Here is a 23842-nt window from a genome sequence, read left to right as displayed (position 1 = left end):
TCTCGTATTGTGAATGTCCATTTTCCCTTCTAATTCCTTAATATTTACTGACATCACTGCCATCATTTCCCAGATTGAGTCCAATGTTATCAGTTCAGGTCGGGCAGGCAATTCCACTTTTCTGCTAGTAGATGGCATATCTGCATCAGTGTCAGTCCTTAGTTCCTCTGGGCTTGTGGCAGGGCTTCGTATCTCTCCTGCCATAACCTCTTGGGAACTGATCTCAATTAGGGCTGATCCATTGCTTTGTCCTGATTTCCTCTAAACTGGGGGAAGTCCAATATTTGGACTTAAAGAAGCCTCCTCTGTGGAGTTAGGGAGTCCTCCCACACTTCCCAACTCATCAGGTTCCTTGGCTCTCTGAGTTTGCGAGATAGGTGAGACCATAGAATTTGTGATTGCCTGTTGGAGGGGGGAAGCTAATGAAGAGGGCAGAGAGGGAAAAACCCTCACTTTCCCCTTTCTTTTGGCTGGCATGTTGGCAACTCTCACCTGCAGGCTTTCACTAGGTCTCTTAATTGCCACTCTATTTGCTAGAGTTCAAAAGGGGGGGAGAGATTCGAAATTATTTAGTAAATTAAATACCTGGAGCAGTGGCAGTGGCAAAGTCCAGCGAAGTCCAGCAAAGTCCGATGAGCGCGCGCCCATTTAGCGCGCACAGCTTCAGCGACGCGCCGGCTCTGCTACGCGCCGCTTGCAGTGCGTTCTTATGGGCTGCTTCCTTCTTCCGGCCCGGGGCTCCGCCCACTACCATCCGCTCTCTCTCTGCGACCGTCGGGGCTTGGAAAAACGCCCCCGGAAGGCAGGTTTGCGGGCAAGATGTATACCAACGAAAGGTGATCCTTCTTCTCCCCTCTCTCTCAATTTCTGGCCTCCTGCAGTGTGTTCTTATGGGCTGCTTCCTTCTTCCGGCCCGGGGCTCCACCCACTACCATCCGCTCTCTCTCTGCGACCGTCGGGGCTTGGAAAAACGCCCCCGGAAGGCAGGTTTGCGGGCAAGATGTATACCAACGAAAGGTGATCCTTCTTCTCCCCTCTCTCTCAATTTCTGGCCTCCTGCAGTGTGTTCTTATGGGCTGCTTCCTTCTTCCGGCCCGGGGCTCCGCCCACTACCATCCGCTCTCTCTCTGCGACCGTCGGGGCTTGGAAAAATGCCCCTGGAAGGCAGGTTTGCGGGCAAGATGTATACCAACGAAAGGTGATCCTTCTTCTCCCCTCTCTCCAGCATCAAGAGAATTTAAATACATCTTGTTCATGGGAAGCCATAAGCCAAATTTCTTCAATTATAACAAATCTATTCTCATCCTTACATCCGCAAGTATACCTCCTCATTTTTAAAATCCAGCAGGGGATGCTCCTTCACACACCTCCCCTAAATCCTTCTCCTCTCCTACCCCAGAGGAATCTAGGGAAAAGGAGCATTCACCTCACTCGATACCTATAGATTCCCCAGGCACCATTCTCCAGAAAGTTCTATTGATATACCTTCTGATCCGCCAGAGGAACTTCCTGACCATTCTTTTCTGCCTGAAGACCTCACATTCTCAATTTATTGAAAAATTGATGAACCTTCTGGGAGTGGAAATCTGAAAATTACCGGACCCTAGGGAGGAAGAATTTGGAATCCTCAAAATTCTGGATGTTTCTGCTGAACCATCAGCTGTACCATTGCACAAACTGTTAGTCTCCATTCTCTCAAAAACAAGGGAGTCTCCCCAATCAATTTCCTCCCATTTCCAGAAAACTAGATTTGAAATTCAGATTACAGAAGTCCAACACCTATGGAGTAGTTCAGCTTCCCCATTGATCGGTAGTTGTAGAGTCAGTGATGAAGCGAGTGAAAAAGACCAAGCTACATTCATCCATTCCCCTGATAAAAGATCATAGAATTCTTGATGAAAATGTTAGAAGATATTTTCAAAGTGAGATGCTCACTTCTCATATACAACAGCATCAATTTTACATTGTCCAATGCCTTTGTGAATCTCTTCAGCTGTTAAAACCGTTTCTTCATATAGAGTCAGGCCAACCAATTACACTTCAATCATTTTATGATATGAAAGAAGGTCTGAGACATTTACTAAGAACAGTATATGAATCCTTTGAGACATCCTCCAGAACTTCAGCCACAGCCATTGTAGCTCATCGCATGGCATGGCATGGCTCCATTCTAGTTCCATCAGAGAAGACATCCATGAGAAACTAGTAAATCTTCCTTGCGTAGGAGACAATTTATTTGGGGAGAAATTCAAAGACACAGTAGCTCAATTAAAAGAGCAAAATGTAGCAGTCCAGTCTCCCTGAGGATATTTAGGAAGCCTTTCTACTGTCAAAGAAAGCCATATAGAGCACAACTCTCAAGAACTGGAAGAGGAAATGTTTTGTGGGCCTGCGAGGCAGGAAGAAGAATACCCAGTCATCGTAGCTGGAAGGAGTGGCCGGAAGAAAAGACTGAGAGGGTCAATTGCAGCATCACACATGCCGTGCAGCAGGAGAAAGATGCGATCGGCCGGGCCGCACAGCAGGAGAGAGGCAGCGATTGGCCGGGCCGCACAGCAGGAGAGAGACAGGATCAGCTGGATGCGCTGCAGAAGAGAGGCAGCATATCTGCTGAACGAGGAAGACAGTGGAGGCCTCCTGATACTGTGGAAGTCCAAGAAGAAAGCTGCTGCTGCTGCCTACACCTAGAAGGAAGAATAAAAGAAAAGAGTACATGTGTGTGAGCATGTGTGAGTGCATGTGTATATGTATATTGTTATTATGTTCTCAGCTATTTGTCTCCTTCTACTCTTTTTTCCAGCTACCTACGCTTCCAAGTTTATTCTCCTTGTTGATTGTAACTTTGCTCCTTCTGTTAAATGACTATTTATTATTTATTGTTAAAGTTCCTCCCTGTTTTATGTAAACCGATTTGATATGGTTATTACCATGAAGGTCGGTATAGAAAAATGTCAAATAAATAAATAAATAAATGAGAGCATGTGGGGGAAAAAAGAGTAAGTGTTTGTGAGAGAGCATGTGAGGAAGAGTGAGTCTGTGGGGGAGAGAGAGCATTTGTGTTTGAGAAAGCATGGGAGGAGAATGTATGTGTGTGTGTGTGTGCATGTAGGGGAGAGAGAGCAAGTGTATGTGTATGTGAAAGCATGTGGGGGAGAGAGTGAGTGTGTGTATGAATATGTGTGAGTAAGCGAGTATGCTTGTGTTGGAGCAGGAGAGAGGAGAAAGTGAGAGAGGAGGAGAGAGGAGAAAGTCTTTGTATCACAACCACCGCGTCCTCCCATTAATCCATGGCAAGCTCAGACTGAAAATCAAAAGTTCCCAGGTATGAGTGTGGGAGATTTTTTATCCTTATTTTAAGGGTGGTGTTTATGTGTTTGCTGTTTTGAAATATTTTATTGGTGTTTGGGAAAACTTTCAAAATTTGCATGAGTCTTTATTGGTTATTCTATTCATCAGCTGTTTTGAAATTATTTTATTAGTATGATTTTACTATTATGATTAATGATTTATGTATCTTGATTTTATTTAATGTCCCATATCAGGTTCAGTTTCAGCACATCAACTACGAACAAGAGTGTCTTCCATTGTACATCTGAGGAATGTTCCCATAGAGGACATTTTTTGTTTTTCCATAGTTGCACTGTATAGAGTCTGGCGTGTTGCGTTTTACAATTTAGTTTTTGTCTGCACATTTCTATTTATACTTTATGGTGGCTTTATTCTGTATTTGATGAGGGTCTATGTTCTGCATGCGAGACTGAGGTGAAGCATTCTGTTAGCATGTGGTTTCTCTGTAGGGATCTGTAGTAGCTTGGCCTTTTCTGTTTTCCTGATAGAAGGTATATTGATATTTTTGATTCTGGTGTAATATTTGTGGTATTCCTTTTCATAGGTAGGGTTGTGACTGTTTTTGAGTGTTGGCAGATAGTACTGTGTTGATACAAGAGGACCATGCCGACATGAAACATGTTACAATAGGTGTGATGCCATTTGAATTCCAAGTTGCAAAGTTTTCTTGTTGGCATTACAACAGTGCATGTAACTATCACAATAACATGTATATTATTTTTACCTCAGAATATTATTTTTCATGTAAAATCTGTTATAAATGCATAAAATTGTGTATGGGGAGGTGGCACCAGGCTGTAAGGTTTGCCTGGGGTGCCTAATACCCTTGCACTGGCCCTGAGTAAGAATACACCTCAGCGCCATAGCAGCTTATCATGAAAGACTTAACGGCATCTCCATATCCTCACATCCTTTAATATCTCATTTCATAAAAGGATTTTTAATCTTCACCCTCCAGTCAGAAAATCTCTGGTCCCTTGGGATCTCAACATAGTCTTATCCAGCTTAATGAAACTCCCATTCGAACCACTTCAGTCTTCTCATTTGAAATATCTAACTTGGAAAATGGTTTTTCTAGTGGCAATATCTTCAGCCCAAAGAGAAAGTGAACTTCAAGCTCTGGTTCATTTCCCACTTTACCTACAGTTTTACTATGACAAAGGTGTTCTCTGAACTCATCCTAAATTCCTTCCCAAGGTAGTGTCAGCTTTTCATATCAATCAAAGCATCGCACTTCCAATTTTCTTTCCCAAGCCTCATGCCAATAAGAGAGAATCTATGCTACATACATTAAGATTGCAAAAGAGCATTGGCCTACTATAAACAAAAAGCTCAGCCTTACCGCAAGTCTTCCCAACTATTCATATCATTCAACTCAAACTCTTTAGGAGTGGCAGTTTCCAAAAGAACCATATCAAACTGGATCACAAACTGCATTCAATTCTGTCACACTTTAACACAGATTCCCATATCAGGTTCAGTTTCAGCACATCAACTACGAACAAGAGTGTCTTCCATTGTACATCTGAGGAATGTTCCCATAGAGGACATTTTTAGAGCTGCTACTTGGTCCTCAGTTCACACCTTGATTGCTCACTACTGCTTAGACTATTTAACAGCTGCAGATAGCAGCTGGTCCTGTGTAAAAGACCAGAAAACCATGTCCACTAAGGAGTAAAAAAAACAAACCAGAAGATATGTAGGGTATGGAATAGTAGGTAAGATAAGCCATAACCTTTACTCCCTACCCTCGATTTATTGTTTATATGCTTGGGACTCCAAATAGCAGGGCTAATTCAGCTTGCTTATCGACGGAAAAAACAAGTTTGCTTACCGTAAATGGTGTTTTCCATAGATAGCAGTATGAATTAGCCATGCTTTCCACCCTCCTCCCTGTACATGTTTTCTGCTTCTATACACTAGGGGCCGATACCTTCTAGGTTTTTTATTAACTGAAGACAGTGACCGCGAGCTGCGCGCGGGAAGTGCTGCGCATGTGTAGCACAAAAGACTTTGAATCTTGAAGAAAGTCACCGCTAGAGTGCGCCATCGATGATGTCACCCAAATAGCAGGGCTAATTCATCCTGCTATCCTTGGAAAACACCATTTACAGTAAGCAAACTTGCTTTTATCTTTTTATGGATAGGTTGTTCCTGTTTGAGTGCTTGCAGTTAGTACTGTTCTGGTATGGTAATTTTACTATATTGTTGTCATTCAGTTTACTCAAGGCTGTCCAAGGGCCAAACCCACACCTAACACACGTTACAAAATATGGGTTCCAAGTGGATTTTTTTTTTTGTTTTCCAGGGTTTTCTGGTTGGCGCTATATCAGTGCATGTTTGACTATACAACAAACTGGTGCTAGCTACAGCACCTAGTCGGCACCAATTTTATGTACCGGTAGGTAGGTAAGGAACACCTGAGGATCATTCCTGCACAATATAGAAATTTTGGACCTGTGGATGAAGTAAAATAGTTTGGGGGAGTTTGTCAATTTTGATAGTTTGAATTGCCAGAGGGAGCAGGGCATTTTTTTTTTTTTGGTAGCGAAAGGGAGTCTGGGACAGAGCGTGAGGCGGACAGTTTCTACTGTGTGTTGGTTATTGGGGAAAACAACAAAAGTTTTGTGTTAAAAAAAACAGAACCTGGGGGGGGGGGGGGGGAGGCAGGGCATGGGCAGCACGGCAGTTCTTCGCACAAGGCAGCAAAAATGCTAGCACCGGCTTTGCCCTCACTAAGGACTAGTACTCTATTTTCAGCAAAATAACCCTGAATTTATTACAGGAGCCAATTGTGTCTTAGGTCTGAGGGCTGTCTGTATATCCGGATCAATTCTGTAGGGATTCAGGGAGTGCAGCTCTATGAGAATATTAATTGTCATCACCCTGAGACACACAAGCCACATTCACTCTTTCCTTCTCACCAACCCCACATGCACAAAATGTGGGCTGACTTTGCCCACCTCAAAACGCAAACAAATTTGCCTCCTCATGTGGTAATCCTGTTTACACCTATTGGCAATGGCTATCATTCACTGCCTCAGCTAAATGCTGGCAGTCCAGCAACTGGCACTGTGGCTCACTGATCATTGCGGGACTGGAGCTGGGGGCTCCTAATGCAGCTCCGCATGTTCCTCTCGCAGTCACTAACATCAGTGCCAGACTCTTGCATGCGGGTTTGGACGTGCTGACATCAGTGCCTTCTGCACATTCAGTGTCGGTCAGAAGCCAAATCAGGAGACAGGTTCAGAGCGGAGTCTAAAATCAGCAGCAATGAGAGTCAGGAATGTTGGAACTTGGATGCTGCAGGACTCAGGACTTCCTGTATTTAGAGTGTGCAGGAGGAAGAGGAGGTGGTCCATTTACCCAAATACATATTTATATTTTCATCTTTGGCAGGTCACAGACCTAAAACTATATATTCTTGCTCAAAGCTGATGTAAGCACAGGCCAGAATGCAGCCGCCACTGCACACCTCCCATTACTGTATATGAGAACAATTTTGACACTTGCAAATCACTGTCACATGTGTGTTGCGCCCCTGCCCGCGGTACCCGCGGACAGGGCCTTACCTCTGCTGCCCCCCGCAGCTCGGAGTCGCTGCCGCCTTCAGGGCTGGAGCCGCAGATGACCAGGCCTCATGCGGCCTGGATGCCGCCGCTGATCTGTCAGGCCTGCCTGCCCTCGGACGCCGCTTCCTTCCCAGCCAGGAGGCTGCCCTCAAGGTTCTTCGCGGCTGGGTGAGGCCCTCGGGCCTGCTCTCCAACCCAGCAGGGACGCCGTTGAAGTCGCCTGCCTCTGGGCCCTCCTCCTACACGGCTGAAATGCGCTGACACGGCCTGCCTCTTCATCCTCTGCAGGGCTGCTGTCCAGGGTCCTGCAGCCTGCCTCCAGCCTTCCTTAGGCGCACGGCTACGCCTCCTTCCTCCTTTTAAAGGACCAGTGGCAGGAAGTGGCCGCGGCCCCATCTAATGCCAGTCTCCGCCTTCTTCCTGGGTCTGTACTATAAGAAGGCCTTGTTTCAGTCCTCCATTGTCTTCGCATCTACCTAGATGCTCCTGAAGAGTTCTCATCAGTCCTGATGCCTGTTTCAAGTCTGGATGTCCGTGTATCCAGATCCTGATGTCAGAGTCAGAGTCCTGATGTCTAATCCAAGTCCTGATCTCCATGAGTCAGTCCTGTTGTCTGACCCAAGTCCTGTTGTCCATGAATCTGAGTCCTGAGATCTGACCCAAATCCTGATCTCTGTGAGTCCGAGTCCTGATGTCCGATCCAAGTCCTGATGTCCGTGAGTCCATTCCAGAGTGATGTCCGTGAAGCCACTCCAGTGAGACGTCATGACTCCACTCCAGTCAAGTCCCTTGACTCCGCTCCAGCCTTATCCAGCGGTCCCTTGATGGTTCCGTTCCCAGTTGTCCTTCGATGTTCCATGTCCAGATGTTCCTCTGATGTTCCTTGTCCAGTAGTTCTGCAGATGTTCCAGTCCTGATGTTTCACCCCGGTCCTAATGCTCCAGGTCCTGTCTGTTTCATGCCTCCAGAGGTTCCTGTTTTTAATGTCGAGGTTCCGGTCCTCAAGTTCCCAAGTTCTAAGACTTTACCCTTTTGACTCCAGAGGAACCATGGGTATTGTCGCTCCAGTGCTATGAGACCTTCCTAGCTCACCCCACTCCCCTCGTGGTCTGCAACCAGTCCAAGCTGTGTAGGGTGCGTAGGGGGCAAGGTGGTCCGTGACCAGCCTATGGGCTGCGTAGGGCACTTGAGGGGTCCTGCTCTATCCTCTTGTGTTTCCTCCAAGATCCAAGTCTTCGTCTCCTCATCTCCAAGTTCCAAGTCTTTGTCTCCTCGTCTCCAAGTTCCAAGTCTTCATCTCCATGTCTTCCAAGCTTCACAGCTCCATGTCTTCCAAGCTCCAAGCTTCACAGCTCCATGTCTTCCTGTTGCATCCATTGGTGCTAGACAGCTTCACCCCGTTTGCCTCACCTTATTCATGGCTCCTCCCACTTACCCAGAAAAGATGGCTACTGCAGCATCTACAAGCCGACCTCTCCGGTGTCCCCAGAACGGCTATGGTGCAGCCTCCCACCATTGCTCCTCCCAGGTACCTACTAGGGTGCACGTATGCCCGCAACCCACGTCTTTGTACCACCCTTGGCGCGAACCTCAAGGGCATTCCCTCATGCTGACGTCACGCCATCCAGGTATATTACTTTCACTAGTTTGCTAGCTCATTGAGATAGCAAGGAATCAAATTTGTTCTTGTCTATGCTACTCTGCCGCTTCTGTGCTGCTGCTGGAAGTTCTCTCTATGCCCTTCGGGGTAACTGCTAACCTGGGTACACGCTCCTCGGGAGCCCTCTGCTTTATTTCAGGTGCCTTACAGGGAATAGGTACTCGCTCCTCGAGGGCCTGCGCTCCCTGCCTCGGTGCCTGTACCTTCTACAACATACCTGGTGGATTCGCATACCAACAACAAAACACCTAGTGAGTAGTCTAACTCTCAGTCTATCTCATCCACAGTATCTCCTAGCTGGGAAACCTGCTGCAAAACCTCCTGACATCATCAAGGAGAGAAGGGCTCCCTCTGCCGAGGGAGTCTCACTAGACTGCCTCACTACTGCCACCTCTGGTGGCTCTCTTCAAGCTGTTTAATAAAGAACTGTGTTTTGTGCATTTTGAGTCTAGCCAAGTGCTGTGGCTCCTCACGGGGCTCCTCCCCATGGGCGTGGTCATCTCCCACAGCACTCAAGGATCCACCAAAATACACTTAACCATAACACTTCCAAGCTCCAAGATTCATGTCTCCGCTTTCAAGTTCCAAGCTTCATGTCTCTGCTTCCAAGCTCCACGTTCCAAGCTTCATGTCCTCCAAGTCCCTAGCTTCTTGTCTCCAAGTCCTCGCTTGAGGCTTATGTCATAAGCCCTGTCTTCCAAGCTTTGTCCAGCTTTGTTCCAGTGCCGTCCATTCCTGCACACACAACTTTCCCCCTATTCTTAAGCACCGGCTAACATTTCCAGTCCACTAATGTATAATGTATATATGCAATTTTCAAAAAGAAAAATGAAATTTTTGGCACTTTATTCAGAAGGCAATACAAAATTATACAAGGGAGTTCCTCATTGGTTGAAACCTTTGGTTTGGTTCTGAGAACAGCTGGGAGTGACTTCATTGAAGTTGCATTTTAGCGATTTGGGACGCAATGCTTGAATATCCCATTCAGATAAGGATTAACTGCAGTAAATGTCTGCTTTCTGAATTATTCATATTGCTTGGTGCCTAAGCACATCATGTTGTGCTATATCTTTTGGGTTGCTTTATAGAAGGATATGATGGCTCTAGATGTAAAGTTCTTAGTGCTAGGATAACTGAACAGATAGTTGGAGTCACCAGGACAGAATGATATCCACCCCTGAGTCCTAGAAGAATGCAAATATGAAATTGCTACTAGTAACCTGTAACTAATTATTTAAAACAGCCATGATATCTGAAGATTGGAGGGTAGCCAATGTGAATCCAATTTTTAAAAAGGGCTCCAAGGATCATCTATATCGACCAATGTGCCTGATGTCAGTGCTGGGCAGAATGGTGGAAGCCATTCTAAAAAACAAAATTCTGGCTTAATGGGAAATGGTCAACATAGTTTTAGTACTGGGAAGTCTTGCCTTACCAATTTTTAGAATTTTTTGAAGATGTAAATAAATACGTAGATAAAGGTGAACTGGTAGATGTAGTGTATTTGGATTTTCAGAAGGCATTTGACAAAGTTCCCTATGATAGACTGCTCAGGAAATTAAAAAGTCATGGAATAGGAGGCACCCGGGCCTTCTGGTAATGGTGGGGAGCCACAGCCATCCTTCTTCAAGGCCCTGAGCTGCCGTCTGTTTCTATTGTCTCCGCAACCCTGTGCCACCAGCTCCTCGCCATGGTCTCTCCCTTCTTCGCGGCTGAACGCCGCTGCTGCCACCTTGCTGCCTCGCAGCTGGGACGCCGTCAACTCTCCTGTACCCTGGCTTCCTTCTAGGCATGCACATGCTCCACTCCTCTGGATTTAAAGGGCCCACAGCAAGAAAATGTCCGCAGCCCTTTCCTATGACATCACTGCTCAGGGACTATATAAGTTAGGTCCCTGCTTCCAGCTGACGCCTTGGCAATAAGTCTCCTCGCTCCTGCGAAGTATATTGTCATTCTTGAGTTCCTTCCCCCTTTCCTCAGACTGGTTTGGCTTTTGACTTGGATTGGACTTGACCACAAGATACACTACCTGCCACGACCCTTGCCTGGAACTGGACTTCGAGATATGCTGCCTGCCACGACCCTTGCCTGGAACTTGACCTCGTGCTTCTCTGTCTGTTCCTGGACTGGGCCTACACCTCAGTATCTCTTCTTCCTCCTAGACTTTCATCGCTTCAGAGATCCCCCGTAATTCCAGCTGGCTCTAGAACCCGAGGGCTCAACCTAAGGGGAATATGGGCTGGCAGTGGTGAAGCTCCAGCGGGGTCTCTCTTCTTCATCAGCCTCGCCTACCAATAGTGGGGACCTGTTGGGCTCCTCCCCACAGGTAACATCAACTCTCCCTCGGTCCAAGGGTCCACCAGCATAACATATTGTGTGCAGTTCTGGTCTTCCTGTCTCAATAAAATATATAGCGGAACTAGAAAAGGTGTAGAGGAGGATGACAAAAATTGATAAAGGGGATGGAAAATCTCTCCTATGATGAGAGGCTAGGGCTCTTCAGTTTGGAAAAAAGACAGCTGAGAGGAAACATACGGGCCAATACAGTAAAAACGCGGGAGAGCGGGCAAACGCTCTCCCGCTCTCCTGAGCACACGTTTGCTCTCCTGAGCAAACGATTCTGTATTTAAATGAGGCCAGGCGGTAAAAACAGACAAAAGGAGGCGCTAGGGACACTAGCGCGTCCCTAGCGCCTCCTTTTGGACTGGAGCGGCGGCTGTCAGCGGTTTGACAGCCGGCGCTCAATTTTGCCGGCATCGGTTCTTGAGCCCGCTGACAGCCACGGGCTCGGAAACCGGACACCGGCAAAACTGAGCATCCGGTTTTCGACCCGACAGCCGCGGGCCGACTTTAAATTAAAAAATTTTTTTTTTTTACTTTTTTTACCCTTCGGGACCTCCGACTTAATATTGTCATGATATTAAGTCGGAGGGTGCACAGAAAAGCAGTTTTTACTACATTTCTGTGCACTTTCCAGGTGCCCGAAGAAATTAGCGCCTACCTTTGGGTAGGCGCTAATTTCTGAAAGCAAAATGTGTGGCTTGGCTGCACATTTTCCTTTCTGAATCGCGCAGGAATACCTAAAAGGGCCATCAACATGCATTTGCATGTTGCTGGTGCTATTAGGTTCGGAGGATTGGACGCGTGTTTTCGGCCCCTTACTGAATAAGGGGTAATGCTAGCGCATCAAAAACGCGCGTCCAATGGCGAGTTAACAGTGCGCTCCGTTGGAGCGCACTGTATTGTATTAACCCGATAATAAGAGTTTATAAAATCAGGAGTAGGGATGGAAAGTATAAATAAAGGATGGTTATTTACCCTTTCAAATAATATTAAAACAAAGGGGATATATACTCCATGAAACTAACAAACATCAGATTTAAAACAAATCATAGAAAGTACTTTTTCATTCTGTGCACAATCAAACTGTGGAATCTGTTTCCAGAGAATGTGATCGAGGTGACTAACATAGAGGGATTTAAAAGAGATTTGGACAAGTTCCTGGAGGAAAAGTCCATCAAACATTATTAGGCAGGTAGATTAAAGGAAGCTATTGCTATCCCTAGGAGTAAGTAACAAAAACTGGATCCACTTTTTGGGATTTGCTGGGTACTTGTGAACCGGATTGACTACTGTCAAAGACAGGATACTGGGCTTGATGGACCTTGGTCTGACCCAGCATGGCATTTCTTATGTTCTTATGTTCATTCAGCTGCATGCTAGTAATATATTCTCAGGCAGTACAGTAATTTTCCAGATGAAATCCTCCCTTTTGTGACTTATTATGTGAGCAATTTTATTTGGTTTAGAATATGAATATCCAAGATGCAGCTTCTTTGCCTCCAAATATTAACATAGACAACTGCAAAAATTATGCTCCAATTTTTAAACTGCTAACACCACAAACATGTGCAACTTAGAAGATTTGACCCGTAGTCATTAATGAGTGTCTCTTCTTAGACAAAAAACATTATTTAAATTGGAATAGTGTATAAGATGTACAGTAAGTAATGGAGTCCTGTGGGCTTTCTATGCACTACTCCCTCGGTCTATTATTACCAACTTTTATACAATATAATAGAGTGAGGAAGGGTAAAATGGTGATTAGGTTACAGTTGGTGGAATGACTATCCTACTAGTCCAGTAGGGGAGTCCTCTTGGCAGTGGAGTCCTTGGTTTGGAGCCAGAGGTTCATAAATTTAAATCCTGAGATCCCCAGTTAGGAACTTGGAACCAGAGAAGACTCATACCTATTTTCCGTGCTGCCTCCAACTGCTTATATGTAGCTAGTTTTCCTCCTTCATATTTGCAGACTACTTGTGCTTCATTGTAGGTGAGTTGATATTTTCCAGCCCGAGCTTCTCTGTGATAAACACCTGCTGCTTGCTCTGTGAAACAGAATTTGATAATAATTTCAGTATTTCTCAGACATTTAGTGCATGCAGACAAGTTGATATAATTATCAATAGCATATAAAAGTAACAACCCTTCTGTAATGATTGTTTTTGGGATGATAAATGGCTGTAAAGACCCATCCTACAGGGAACTGAGAGTACACATAGGGAAATCTGAGTTCTTAGATAAAAGAGTAACATAGAAACAGAGACAATAACTTTCAAACAAATGAGCTTGGCAACATTCATGCATGTATATAGTTGCCAGCAGTTCCACGCAAATATTTTGTAACCTGTATGTATGATGTATGCGGGTTTTATAAAATATGCGTATCTCTACCCCGCAACATACAGGCATATGTAGGCTTATGTGCAAATACATGCAATGCATTGAAACCGCGTATATCAATGCATTGAATGCATTCACTTTTCCTACCTATTTCAAAAATATTTGTGTGCAGTTTTTATATGCAAAAGTAAAGTAGAACTTACTTGCATAAGTCCCAATTTACGTGCATATGTAGGCCAATTTAAAACATGTACGCGTCAATGAAGTTAACCAGTTTACCAATTAGTCCATCAGTTCACCCAGTCCTTCAACAGGTCATTGAGACCCTCCTGGTACTTCAGCCTGAGCTCCCCCAGTTCATCCAGACCTCCAATCCAGTCAGTACTAGGGATGTGAATCGTTTTTTGACGATTTAAAATATCGTCCGATATATTTTAAATCGTCAAAAATCGTTAGGGCCACGATACAATACCAATTCCCCCGATTTATCGTTAAAAAATCGTAAATCGGGGGAAGAGGGAGGGCAGGAAAACCGGCACACTAAAACCCCCTAAAACCCACCCCCGACCCTTTAAATTAAATCCCCCACCCTCCCGAACCCCCCCCCAAATGCTTTAAATAACCTGGGGATCCAGCGGTGGTCCAGAACGGTGGCGGTCCGGAACGGCCCCCTCAATTGAATCCTGTTGTCTTCAGCCGGCGCCATTTTGCAAAATGGCCGCCGCAAAATGGCGGCGGCCATAGACAAAAACGATTCGACGCAGGAGGTCATTCCGGACCCCCGCTGGACTTTTGGCAAGTCTTGTGGGGGTCAGGAGGCCCCCCCAAGCTGGCCAAAAGTTCCTGGGAGTCCAGCGGGGTTCAGGAAGCGATTTCTTGCCGCGAATCGTTTTCCGTACGGAAAATGGCGCCGGCAGGAGATCGACTGCAGGAGGTCGTTCAGCGGCGGTCCGGAACCCCCGCGTATGGCCGGCGCCATTTTCCGTACGGAAAACGATTCGCGGCAAGAAATCGCTTCCTGAACCCCGCTGGACTCCCAGGAACTTTTGGCCAGCTTGGGAGGGCCTCCTGACCCCCACAAGACTTGCCAAAAGTCCAGCGGGGGTCCAGAACGACCTCCTGCGTCGAATCGTTTTTGTCTATGGCCGCCGCCATTTTGCGGCGGCCATTTTGCAAAATGGCGCCGGCTGAAGACAACAGGATTCAATTGAGGGGGCCGTTCCGGACCGCCGCCGTTCTGGACCACCGCTGGATCCCCAGGTTATTTAAAGCATTGTGGGGGGGGGGGGGTTCGGGAGGGTGGGGGATTTAATTTAAAGGGTCGGGGGTGGATTTTAGGGGGTTTTAGTGTGTCGGCTCACGATTTTAACGATTTTCACGATAGTTTACACACCCAAACGGCAACAATACGATTCCCTCCCCCTCCCAGCCGAAATCGATCGTTAAGACGATCGAGGACACGATTCACATCTCTAGTCAGTACTATGCAATACACACGCTTCATATCACTTTAATTAGCAGGTATAAAAATATGCAAGTAAGTTAGCAAATTTACGCATGTGCTTTTAAAATAGCAGCTTATGCCCATTAAGTGTTGGCCACATCCTGAAATACCTCTAGACCACTCTTTTTTACATGCATATGTGTGCGTGTGAAAGTGAAAATATGCATGTATTTTCAACTTTTATAAAATATGGAATATGTGAGTAGAGGTTACCTATGCGCGTATATGATCATTTTTATGCACGTGAAGTTTTGACAATTCACCCCCTAGTATTTACTCCTGGGGGAATTCTATGCCACAGATTTAAAGATTATGTACACAATATTTTTAAATTCTTAAAATTCTGCATTCTTTATTTGGCAAAATAATATAATCAGTATCTTTTATTGAAACTATAGTACAGAAAAAAGTTCTCACTGAAACATGCAGAATTTTTGTTATTGCTACAGAATTTCCCTAGGAGTCCTATCATACTGCATCCCAACAAGAGCTTCTGCTTATCAGAGATATTACTTTGGCAATCCATGTAGTTCAAGGGGAGCTCTGAGCTACAAACTGTGCTGACGTCTGGCAGCTCAAACCCACTGACAGCCACACAGTGTTGGAAGGCAATAGCTCTTCCAAGGGTGGCATCAGCTGGAAATATTGGAACGAGAATGTGGGGGGGATTCTCAAATTGGTGGGTACCAGTTTGGAGGGGTTGGGGAGAGGAGAGAGTGGTGTGTATCTCAAGGACCTTGGTAGCTCCCTTTGTAATACCTTCTCTCCCTTCTTCATATCCAGGCCTCACTAATTTGAAATTCTGCATGGGAATTTCCCCAGGAGTAGCACAGAACATCACAGCAGCTACAATACGGATCATGTGGCCCTTCTAGTCCCCACTTGATCTCTGGCTTTGCTTGTCAATTCTTCACTAAGGATTCTCTGTGCTTATCCCATGTTTTCATGAATTCTGTTGCAGTTTTTGTCTCTGCCAATTCCACTGGAAGTCTATTCCATACATCTGCCAGCTTCTCAGTGAAGAATTATTTCCTCAAGCTACTCCTCAGTCTGCTCCCCTGGAGCTTCACACTGTAACTCATTGTTCTAAACTATTCTTTTCTCTGAAAAATACTTGCTTCTTTGCGTTATAATTGTTGAGAGGTATTTGAATGCATTTATTGTATCGGCCCCCCACCCCCTCCCCCAGGGTATACATATAATATGTATATCTTTGAGTCTCATTTTAGGGCTTTTTGTGCAAAATCTGCAGTAGATAATAAGCGCTCAGTATCACACAAACATTTAGCCTTCCAGTTCCAACCTGATGCAGTATACTACTGCTGCTACTTAACATTTCTATAGTGCTACTGAATGCTTTATTCACAGTGGCCTCAGTTCTGCCTAATGCATGCAAATGGGTGACTACAAAGAGATATCCATGCCACAATTTTGTATTGCCCTTTGCCTAATTGAAGTAAATTATACTGTCGCACAGAGAATAGTGCAGTCTAGTGCACCCCCTCTGGTTGCACAATACATGTTTTCTGCTGGCAGGGGGTATTCCATGATGCCTAGAAGCAGCTCAGACACTTCTCCAGGAGACTACAGAGGAAGATGACAGAAACGGGCTTAGATAAAAATAGGAGGCCCTGCCTCTTGAGGCAAGGGCCGTATAACTGGGCAGACATGCTGCAGGCAAGAAGGGGGGGGGGGGGGGGGGCACAGCCCAACGGCGCTGGGCTAGGTGGGGAAAGGGGCGGACAATAGGATTAGGGGCCAGTTCAAACCTGAGCATGAGCCAATGAGACAAAGAAGGGCGGCGTCTCTGAGCTCAGAGGTAGGGCGGGGTGGGGGGAGCACATTTGCAGCCTGGAATCGAGAGCAACCCTCCCACCACCCCACAGCGCAAGGGGGCACTGGGATTGGGGGATAAGTCGTCACAGCCATAACAAAAGGAGCAGCGGGTGCCCTCACCGGAGCATAAGGGGATGTGTCGCTGCTTAGGGGGGGAAGTTTTTGGTGTTGGGGGAGGGGGAAGGGAAGGAGCACAGCACCAAGGACTTTGCATAGGGGGAAAGCGGGGGCATGGATAGAACTAAGCATGGCGGAGACCGAGATAATGGCCGGTCTGGGGGTGGCCCAATGAAGGCCTGGCATAAGCAATAACCGCGGCCCGCAAGGCCAGGGGTGGGAGGAGGCGGCAGAATACTGCACGAAGCGGCAGTAGCCACGGAGGCGTTCACGGAGCGGGATGCCAGTGGCGGGTGTTCCCCTTCACGGAGCGGAAGGCGGGATTGGCATTCACGGAGCGGGGTGCCAGTGGCGGGTGTTCCCCTTCACGGAGCGGAAGGATGGAGGGCTGCCGTCTCCAAAAAACAGAGGGGTGGGAAGAACAACGAAGGTACCGGTGAGGGCGTGGGCTTTAGATAATGCCAATTGCATTTAAGCTGCTGCAATATAAAGTAATAATGTTATAATGTTAATTTTGGCTGTGGCCGTTTCTTCCACTCAATAAAGGTTATCTTGGTTTACCTACTCTGTTGTCGCGTGGTCAAGGGTGGGAGGGGCGGTCGTCCGTGAGCTATGGCGTGCCCGAGTTACAGTATCCTACAAACAGCCAAGCTTTTGTGGCTAGCAGCTGAGATACATCCTTAGCAATGTGGACCAGAATAACTGGACAGACTGTATAGGCCAGTTAGACTGTTTTTTGTTTTTTTTGCCAACATCTACTATGTTACTATATACATTATTATATAGTGGTTCTGTGAAGAGTCAGGATGCCAGACGTCTCTGGAGGCACTGTGGGAATCCAGCATGACCCCATAACTCCCTCTTCTGAATAGGACCCATTTGTCATTTTCAGTCCTAAGCAACAGGCAGGGCACTGGGCAGGCTGCATATGATCAAGTGACCCAAACTTACCAGTATCTTGAGCCACACTTCCAGGAGCTCTGTGAGTAGATTCTGAGGAATGGCATCCCTGATCAATCTCTAATCATGCTTCAGTGGGAGGGGGGATTAGGATTACAAACCTGAGCCTTGAGATGGCAGCTATACAGCAACCTGCTGCTGGACCTAAGTGCTTGGGTTGGATGATGTTGAACTCTTGCTGCCTTAAACAAAAAGATATCCCCTCTGCTCTGGGATCTATAGACCAAAACGTAAATGATCCCATTGGGAAGATTGCCCTTTAGCACAGAGGAGCAGGGGGACAGGAAAAAAAGTATCGTTCCAGCCCAAGCAGACATATCGACTGTAAACAGACTGTTTTTCCTAAATCTTCTGTAAATATCTATCACGGCAAAATAAACTGCAACTCCTTGGGAATATAAAACTTCTGTGTAGAATACTATTTGTTCAGCAAGGCAAATAATGAAGTGTACCTCACTGGAGGTCCAATTCTATATCTCCATGACCTTATGGAAAGAACTCATGCCTGTGTTCATCAGGGATGTGCTGTCATGCGATTCCGTTCAGTGAGAACTTGCTCATTTTTTTTAGTGTGCACTATATTGATTTAATGCTTGTTGAATCGTTAATGCACTCTAAATGGGTTTCAATATGCATTAAAAAAAAACCACCAAAAAAGTTTTCAGCTGCGCACTCCTAGTGTTCACGCTAAATATGAAACACAAGCTACATCTTTTGTTTCATTCAGCTCTGGGCTCCTGTCACTGAGTGAGAACAACCACTATAGCATTCTTAGATGTCTATAACTCTGTGTCCCCCAACCCCCAAACACACACACACTCACCCCCACCACGACCAAAAGAGCTATTATGGCCTCGTCCTGGGAGTCACACATACGACTCCAGACCAGGGTTACCAAATAGCTCCAGGTCTCGGGGGAGGCTCTGAGCAAGTCCTGGTTTTACTCACATTCTGTGCATGGGTGGGAAGTTCCAGTCTCTTAAGAACAGGTTAATGCATGTAGTGGGTGAAACATCAAGACCGGCTCAGCCTTTTCCTTATAGAAATGGAGCTGCTTCGGCCTGAATAAGTTTATTCAGACCCTCGGGTGGGCCTACATTTTTTCACCTTTTATCTTGCAGATGTGCCATTGCACTGACGTTCATGGGCCCCCAAACATCCCGTATGCCTACCTGTTCCTTGACACCCCCACCCCCCAATTTTTCTTTCTTCCACAGCACAGTGCAGCTATTCTTTTCCCTTTCAATCTACCATTTACCCCGACTGCTGTACCATCCACGTTCCTTCCCACTTTACTGTCCTCTTGCCTCCTGTCTTTCCCACCTGTACAGCACACTATTTATCCCTTCTTCCTTTTCCCCAAATACTTCCCCAATGCTGTTTGGCAAGTGATATTCCACCCCTCCCAACCCCCACCAACCCTTCCGCCTTTGGAACTAAACCTGCGACTTGCTAGTCTGCAAGGTGCCTCATTTCCAGAGCACAGTGGACTCACATGGAAATTTTAGAATTATTTATTTATTTATTTATTTATTTATTTATTTAAGGCATACTGGGTATGCTGATTACTTGCTTCTGACTGGACAGAATCCAAATCTACCTTTTAGAGTTTTTTGCAGGCCTCGTGCTCTGTCATATGATATTTTCAGTATGAAGTTGTGTTCTGAAGCGGCAAGAGAATAGGTTGTAACTTAAAAAATGTACACAACTTTCTTGGTTGCGAAGAAAGCAGAAGAAAATTGCAAAGTAAAAACAGAAGTGAGCAGCCCCCACCTGAACCCCCAGCCAGAGCCTGGGATTTCTCTTCTCTTCTTTGCATATTATTACCACTTTATTTCCCTTCTGATGCACAACATTTTGGCACTCTGCACATAAAAATAACTGACCATTTATTAGGAATAACTGAAGTAGCAATGAGGTAAAGAGAGGATTTTTTATCCTAGAATTTTGAATATGGGCGGAGAAAGTAACAATTAAGCGCCCTAACCATGTATCTCATTTCAGTGATGTCAGATTTCCAAAAACCCAGTCTCCTTGTGTGGCAGGAAATCTCATATCATGAAGTAACTCTCTGCAGAGACTGACTGTGAATGGCATACAGGTTTCTCTCAGCTCTTCCCCCTAGGATAACAGACAGCTGGGTCCCCTCGGAGAGTTCAGCCGCATACCATTTCAGTTCTGTTCCATTTGTTGACTTCACATTTTGTTAACAGCTGTATTATTAAACTCATATTATAACAGTTTCTCTGTTTTGTCATGCCAGATTTTCCCCAAACCATGGGTATTGCATCTGTACCCTGAACCTCGTTAGCGAGATCTCCTATTTTTTTTTTTTAATGAATGTTCATTCAATCATTGGAAAAGACGGTCTATACATAATTTATGCCAGCAATAAGGAAAGATCCATATCACAGAGAACAAAGTAAGAGTGTATGAACATATTTATCTCCTTTGAGGAAAACATTTTGAATTTGTTTCTGCATTTGATGGCTAACGAACAAATGCAGCATGAAAACGTAAAGTGATATGTACAACATTTCAGTAACTTGTGGTGTTCTGTGGTTGTTCAGTGCAACATGGAGATCCTTCAGTCTAATAGGATATTTGCTGTTCAGAAATACAGAAACACACTGAAGGAAACAGGACTTTTAAAAAAGGTTCCTTTATCTGGACTTCCACGATGGAAGTTTAATATGAAAGTTTCGCTGTGTACACAAAAAAAAGACAGATTCCACCTTAAGGAAAAGTTTCAACGTTTATAGAAAAGAGGATGTGTCCTGTTTTATCGTATGTTTTTAACAAATTATGCAGGTTTTTGGGTTACCCTGCCCTGGACTTGCTGTGGAGGGGCGGGTAATGAATACTTTTAAAGAAATAAAATAAATAAATAACCACATTTGTGGGCTGGAAAGATAACAAGGAGGAAGACACCTTCTTAAAAAAAAAAAAATTGTAGTGGAACATCTTAAGCAAAAAGATGAACAGAATGACTCTTAAGTTTGGGTGCCACATGTTGTACCAAGAGAAACAGGGAAAAAAAAATCACTGGAGTGCCATAGATTCTAGATCTTGCTATCCAAGTTGACTCCCTTAAAGTGGATTTTTCCCTCATGTTTTCCTATTTCTAAGTTGACATGCAAAGCAAGACCCAACCATATTTGAACAAAAAAATCTAATCCACAGTATTTTCACTCATGGAAAGAGGAATTCATTTGAATATGTTAAGTTTCAAGTTTATGCAAGTCTCCGTGTGAGCTTATGCAGGAATCGTCTAATCGTGTTCTCTTTACGGTGCTTTATGATATCCTGTACTTTTACTTACAAGACCTTCCCTGCAGCAAAGCAGAAAGAAATGTAACTACATTGCTTGCATATTCTTCATGGTATATTTTACATATCATACATACAGTTGCAGTACCTTAACAAATATAATGAATATGTTCAGCTAGACAGATAATTGGACTAACTGGTAAATGACTATTAATATTATTTTTGGACATTTCATCTAAGCTGAAAGCTTTGTCTACAGTAATATATGTGAAATTAAATATTTCTCACCTAACCAGATGGAGTTGTGCAGTATTCCATCCTTGTATCCCCAGCCAGCAACCTTGTCCCACTGAACAGCAAAGAAGAAAACGACGAATATCATTTTTCAGCTGGAGCGAATAAAAAAAAGCAACTTCCTGAGAGGTAAAACTTTGTCAGCAGCTGCTTAAGTACTGCTGTAACATCTGGCAGCCAGATCTTTTAAAGGCCTTTTTTTTTTTTTTTTATTATGGTTGAGATCAGCGAGCATGCTCCAATGGAATGTTCAGCTGTAGTAGCTTGCAATTACTGTGAGGCATGAATACATTAGCATGAGTTACTATCCTATCTCATGTACTTCTCACCCGGAAAAGGCAATTTTCGGGTGAATTTATATGAGTAAACATGTGTTTGCCCACATAAAAATACAATTTGAAAATTGTGTTCTCCCCCCCCCCCCCCCCCCCGACAAGAGTAGGAAATGTATGTACACTGTCAACGACGTGCGTAATTCTATGGGATAAAAGGGGCAGGGTTATGTCGGAGGAGGGAAAAAATTACTTTCACATGAATACTTTGCACCTGCTTCAAAGCAGCTGCAAAGGACGCAGGTACAAAGCTACTACATTCCCCCATCATCCCAGATTTTCAGAGGGGAACTCTGCAGGGAGTTTCCTTTTTAAAATTAAGTTTGCAAATCTGCAGGTACAATGTATTTGCAGGTCTGCAAGCCCCATGGGCTATTTAAAAATTTCCTTAAGGAACCAGCCCAGTAGCTCAGTGCTATAGACGGCCATGTGGAAGGTCCCTCATTCAATTCCCGAGTTTGATCAGCTGGGGATGCTGTAAAGGCAACATTCATAGCTCCCAGGGGGAGGGAGTCATGATCACTGCTCAAGGGTGACATCTAGTGACCATATTCGGGATCCATGTGTTAGGATTTGTGGGTTTGTGGGCCCTGGGCCAAGGTGAGAGGTGGTACCGCCCACGGGGAAGAGCCCCGTGAGCCTCACCGTCAGGAGGCGAGGTCTCAGCTGCTGGGTGTGCAGGACAACAGGTACTGGAGAGAGAGCAGAGAGAGAGAGGTACTGCCTGTGGAGCGGGGAGTGTAGCAAGAAAGTCACACAGACACAGAGGTGCCATAGGGTCTGTGGTGTGGGGTATACCCAGGAGAGAGGATTCCTCTGTAGAGATGATACGGCAATGATCCGCAGAGCGGGGTACACCGGTGAGGGTCCTCAGTAGAGATGATATGTCAATGGTCCACAGAGCGGGGTACACCGATGAGGGTTCCTTAGCAGAGATGAGAAAGTAATGGTCCGCATAGCAGGGTACACCAATGACGGTTCCTCAGTAGAGATGACACGGTAATGGTTCGCAGTAGGGATGTGCAGAGAGACGCCATACGTTGCATTCGGAATTCATATTTGTCGGGGGGCAGATACGTTGCATTCGGCAAGGGGGGCCTCCGATACGTTAATGTGTTCATTCTTATTTGTTTCCCAGCTAAAATTGAATTAACTACAACCCCTCACCCTCCTGACCCCTCCAAGACTTTCTAAAACTCCCTGGTGGTCCAGCGGGGGTCTGGGAGCCATCTCCTGCACCCATGCCCTTGGCTGAAGGTATTCAAAATGGCACCGATACCTTTGCCCTCACTATGTCACAGGGGCCGACCAATGGCACCGATAGCCCCCGTGACATAGTAAGGGCAAAGGCTATCGGCGCCATTTTGATTACTGGCAACTGACGGCCCGAGTGCAGGTGATCGCTCCTGGACCCCCGCTGGACCACCAGGGACTTTTGGCAAGTCTTGGAGGGGTCAGGAGGGTGGGGGGTTGTAGTTAATTCAATTTTAGCTGGGAAACAAATAAGAATGAACGTCTTGTGGGGGTCAGGAGGGTCCCCAAAGACTTGCCAAAAGTCCCTGGTGGTCCAGCGGGGGTCCGGGAGCGATCTCCTGCACTCGGGCCATCGGCTGCCAGTAATCAAAATGGCGCCGATAGCCTTTGCCCTCACTATGTCACAGGGGCTACCGGTGCCATTGGTCGGCCCCTGTGACATGTGAGGGCAAAAGCTATCGGCGCCATTTTGAATACTGGCAGGTGACGGCCCGCGTGCAGGAGGTCACTCCCGGACCCCTGCTGGTCTTGGGAGACCCTCCTGAACCCAACAAGATTTGCCAAAAGTCCCCCTGGTGGTCCAGCAGTGGTCCGGGAGTGACCTCCTGCACGCCAGTATTCAAAATGGCGCCGATAGCCTTTGCCCTCACTATGTCACAGGGGCCGACCAATGGCACCGGTAGCCCCTGTGACATAGTGAGGGCAAAGGCTATCGGCACCATTTTGAATACTGGCAGCCGACAGCCCGTGTGCAGGAGGTCGCTCCCGGACCCCCGCTGGACCACCAGGGGGACTTTTGGCAAGAGTTCACATATGCCCGAAAAAATTGCTTCAGGGTTTGGTTTGTCCTCTCTGTCTGACCATTGGCCTGAGGGTGATAGGCTGATGTGAGGCTTAAGGCAATATTGAACTTTTTACATAGTGATCTCCAAAATATGGCCATGAACTGAACACCTCGATCCGAGAGTATATGTCTCGGGAGTCTGTGGAGGCGAAAGATGTGGCGGATGAA

General features: G+C 45.9%; 1 protein-coding gene across 1 annotated transcript in view; it reads right to left on the bottom strand.

The window, feature by feature from the left end:
* TNFAIP6 (TNF alpha induced protein 6) overlaps positions 1-21386 on the bottom strand; it is a 40247-nt gene extending 18861 nt beyond the window's left edge. Inside the window, exons 1-2 of the mRNA XM_029605459.1 lie at positions 21239-21386; positions 12831-12968 (exon numbers count right to left, since the gene is read on the bottom strand). Coding sequence (XP_029461319.1) covers positions 12831-12968; positions 21239-21332 — 232 coding nt within the window. The 5' untranslated portion in view covers positions 21333-21386. The remainder of the gene's footprint in view (positions 1-12830; positions 12969-21238) is intronic.
* Between the last annotated feature and the right edge of the window lie 2456 nt (positions 21387-23842).

This window comes from Rhinatrema bivittatum, chromosome 6, assembly GCF_901001135.1.
Source record: "Rhinatrema bivittatum chromosome 6, aRhiBiv1.1, whole genome shotgun sequence".
Lineage (NCBI taxonomy): Eukaryota > Metazoa > Chordata > Amphibia > Gymnophiona > Rhinatrematidae > Rhinatrema > Rhinatrema bivittatum.
Note: the sequence above shows the minus strand (reverse complement) of the source record. Positions and strands in the feature narration are given on the sequence as shown.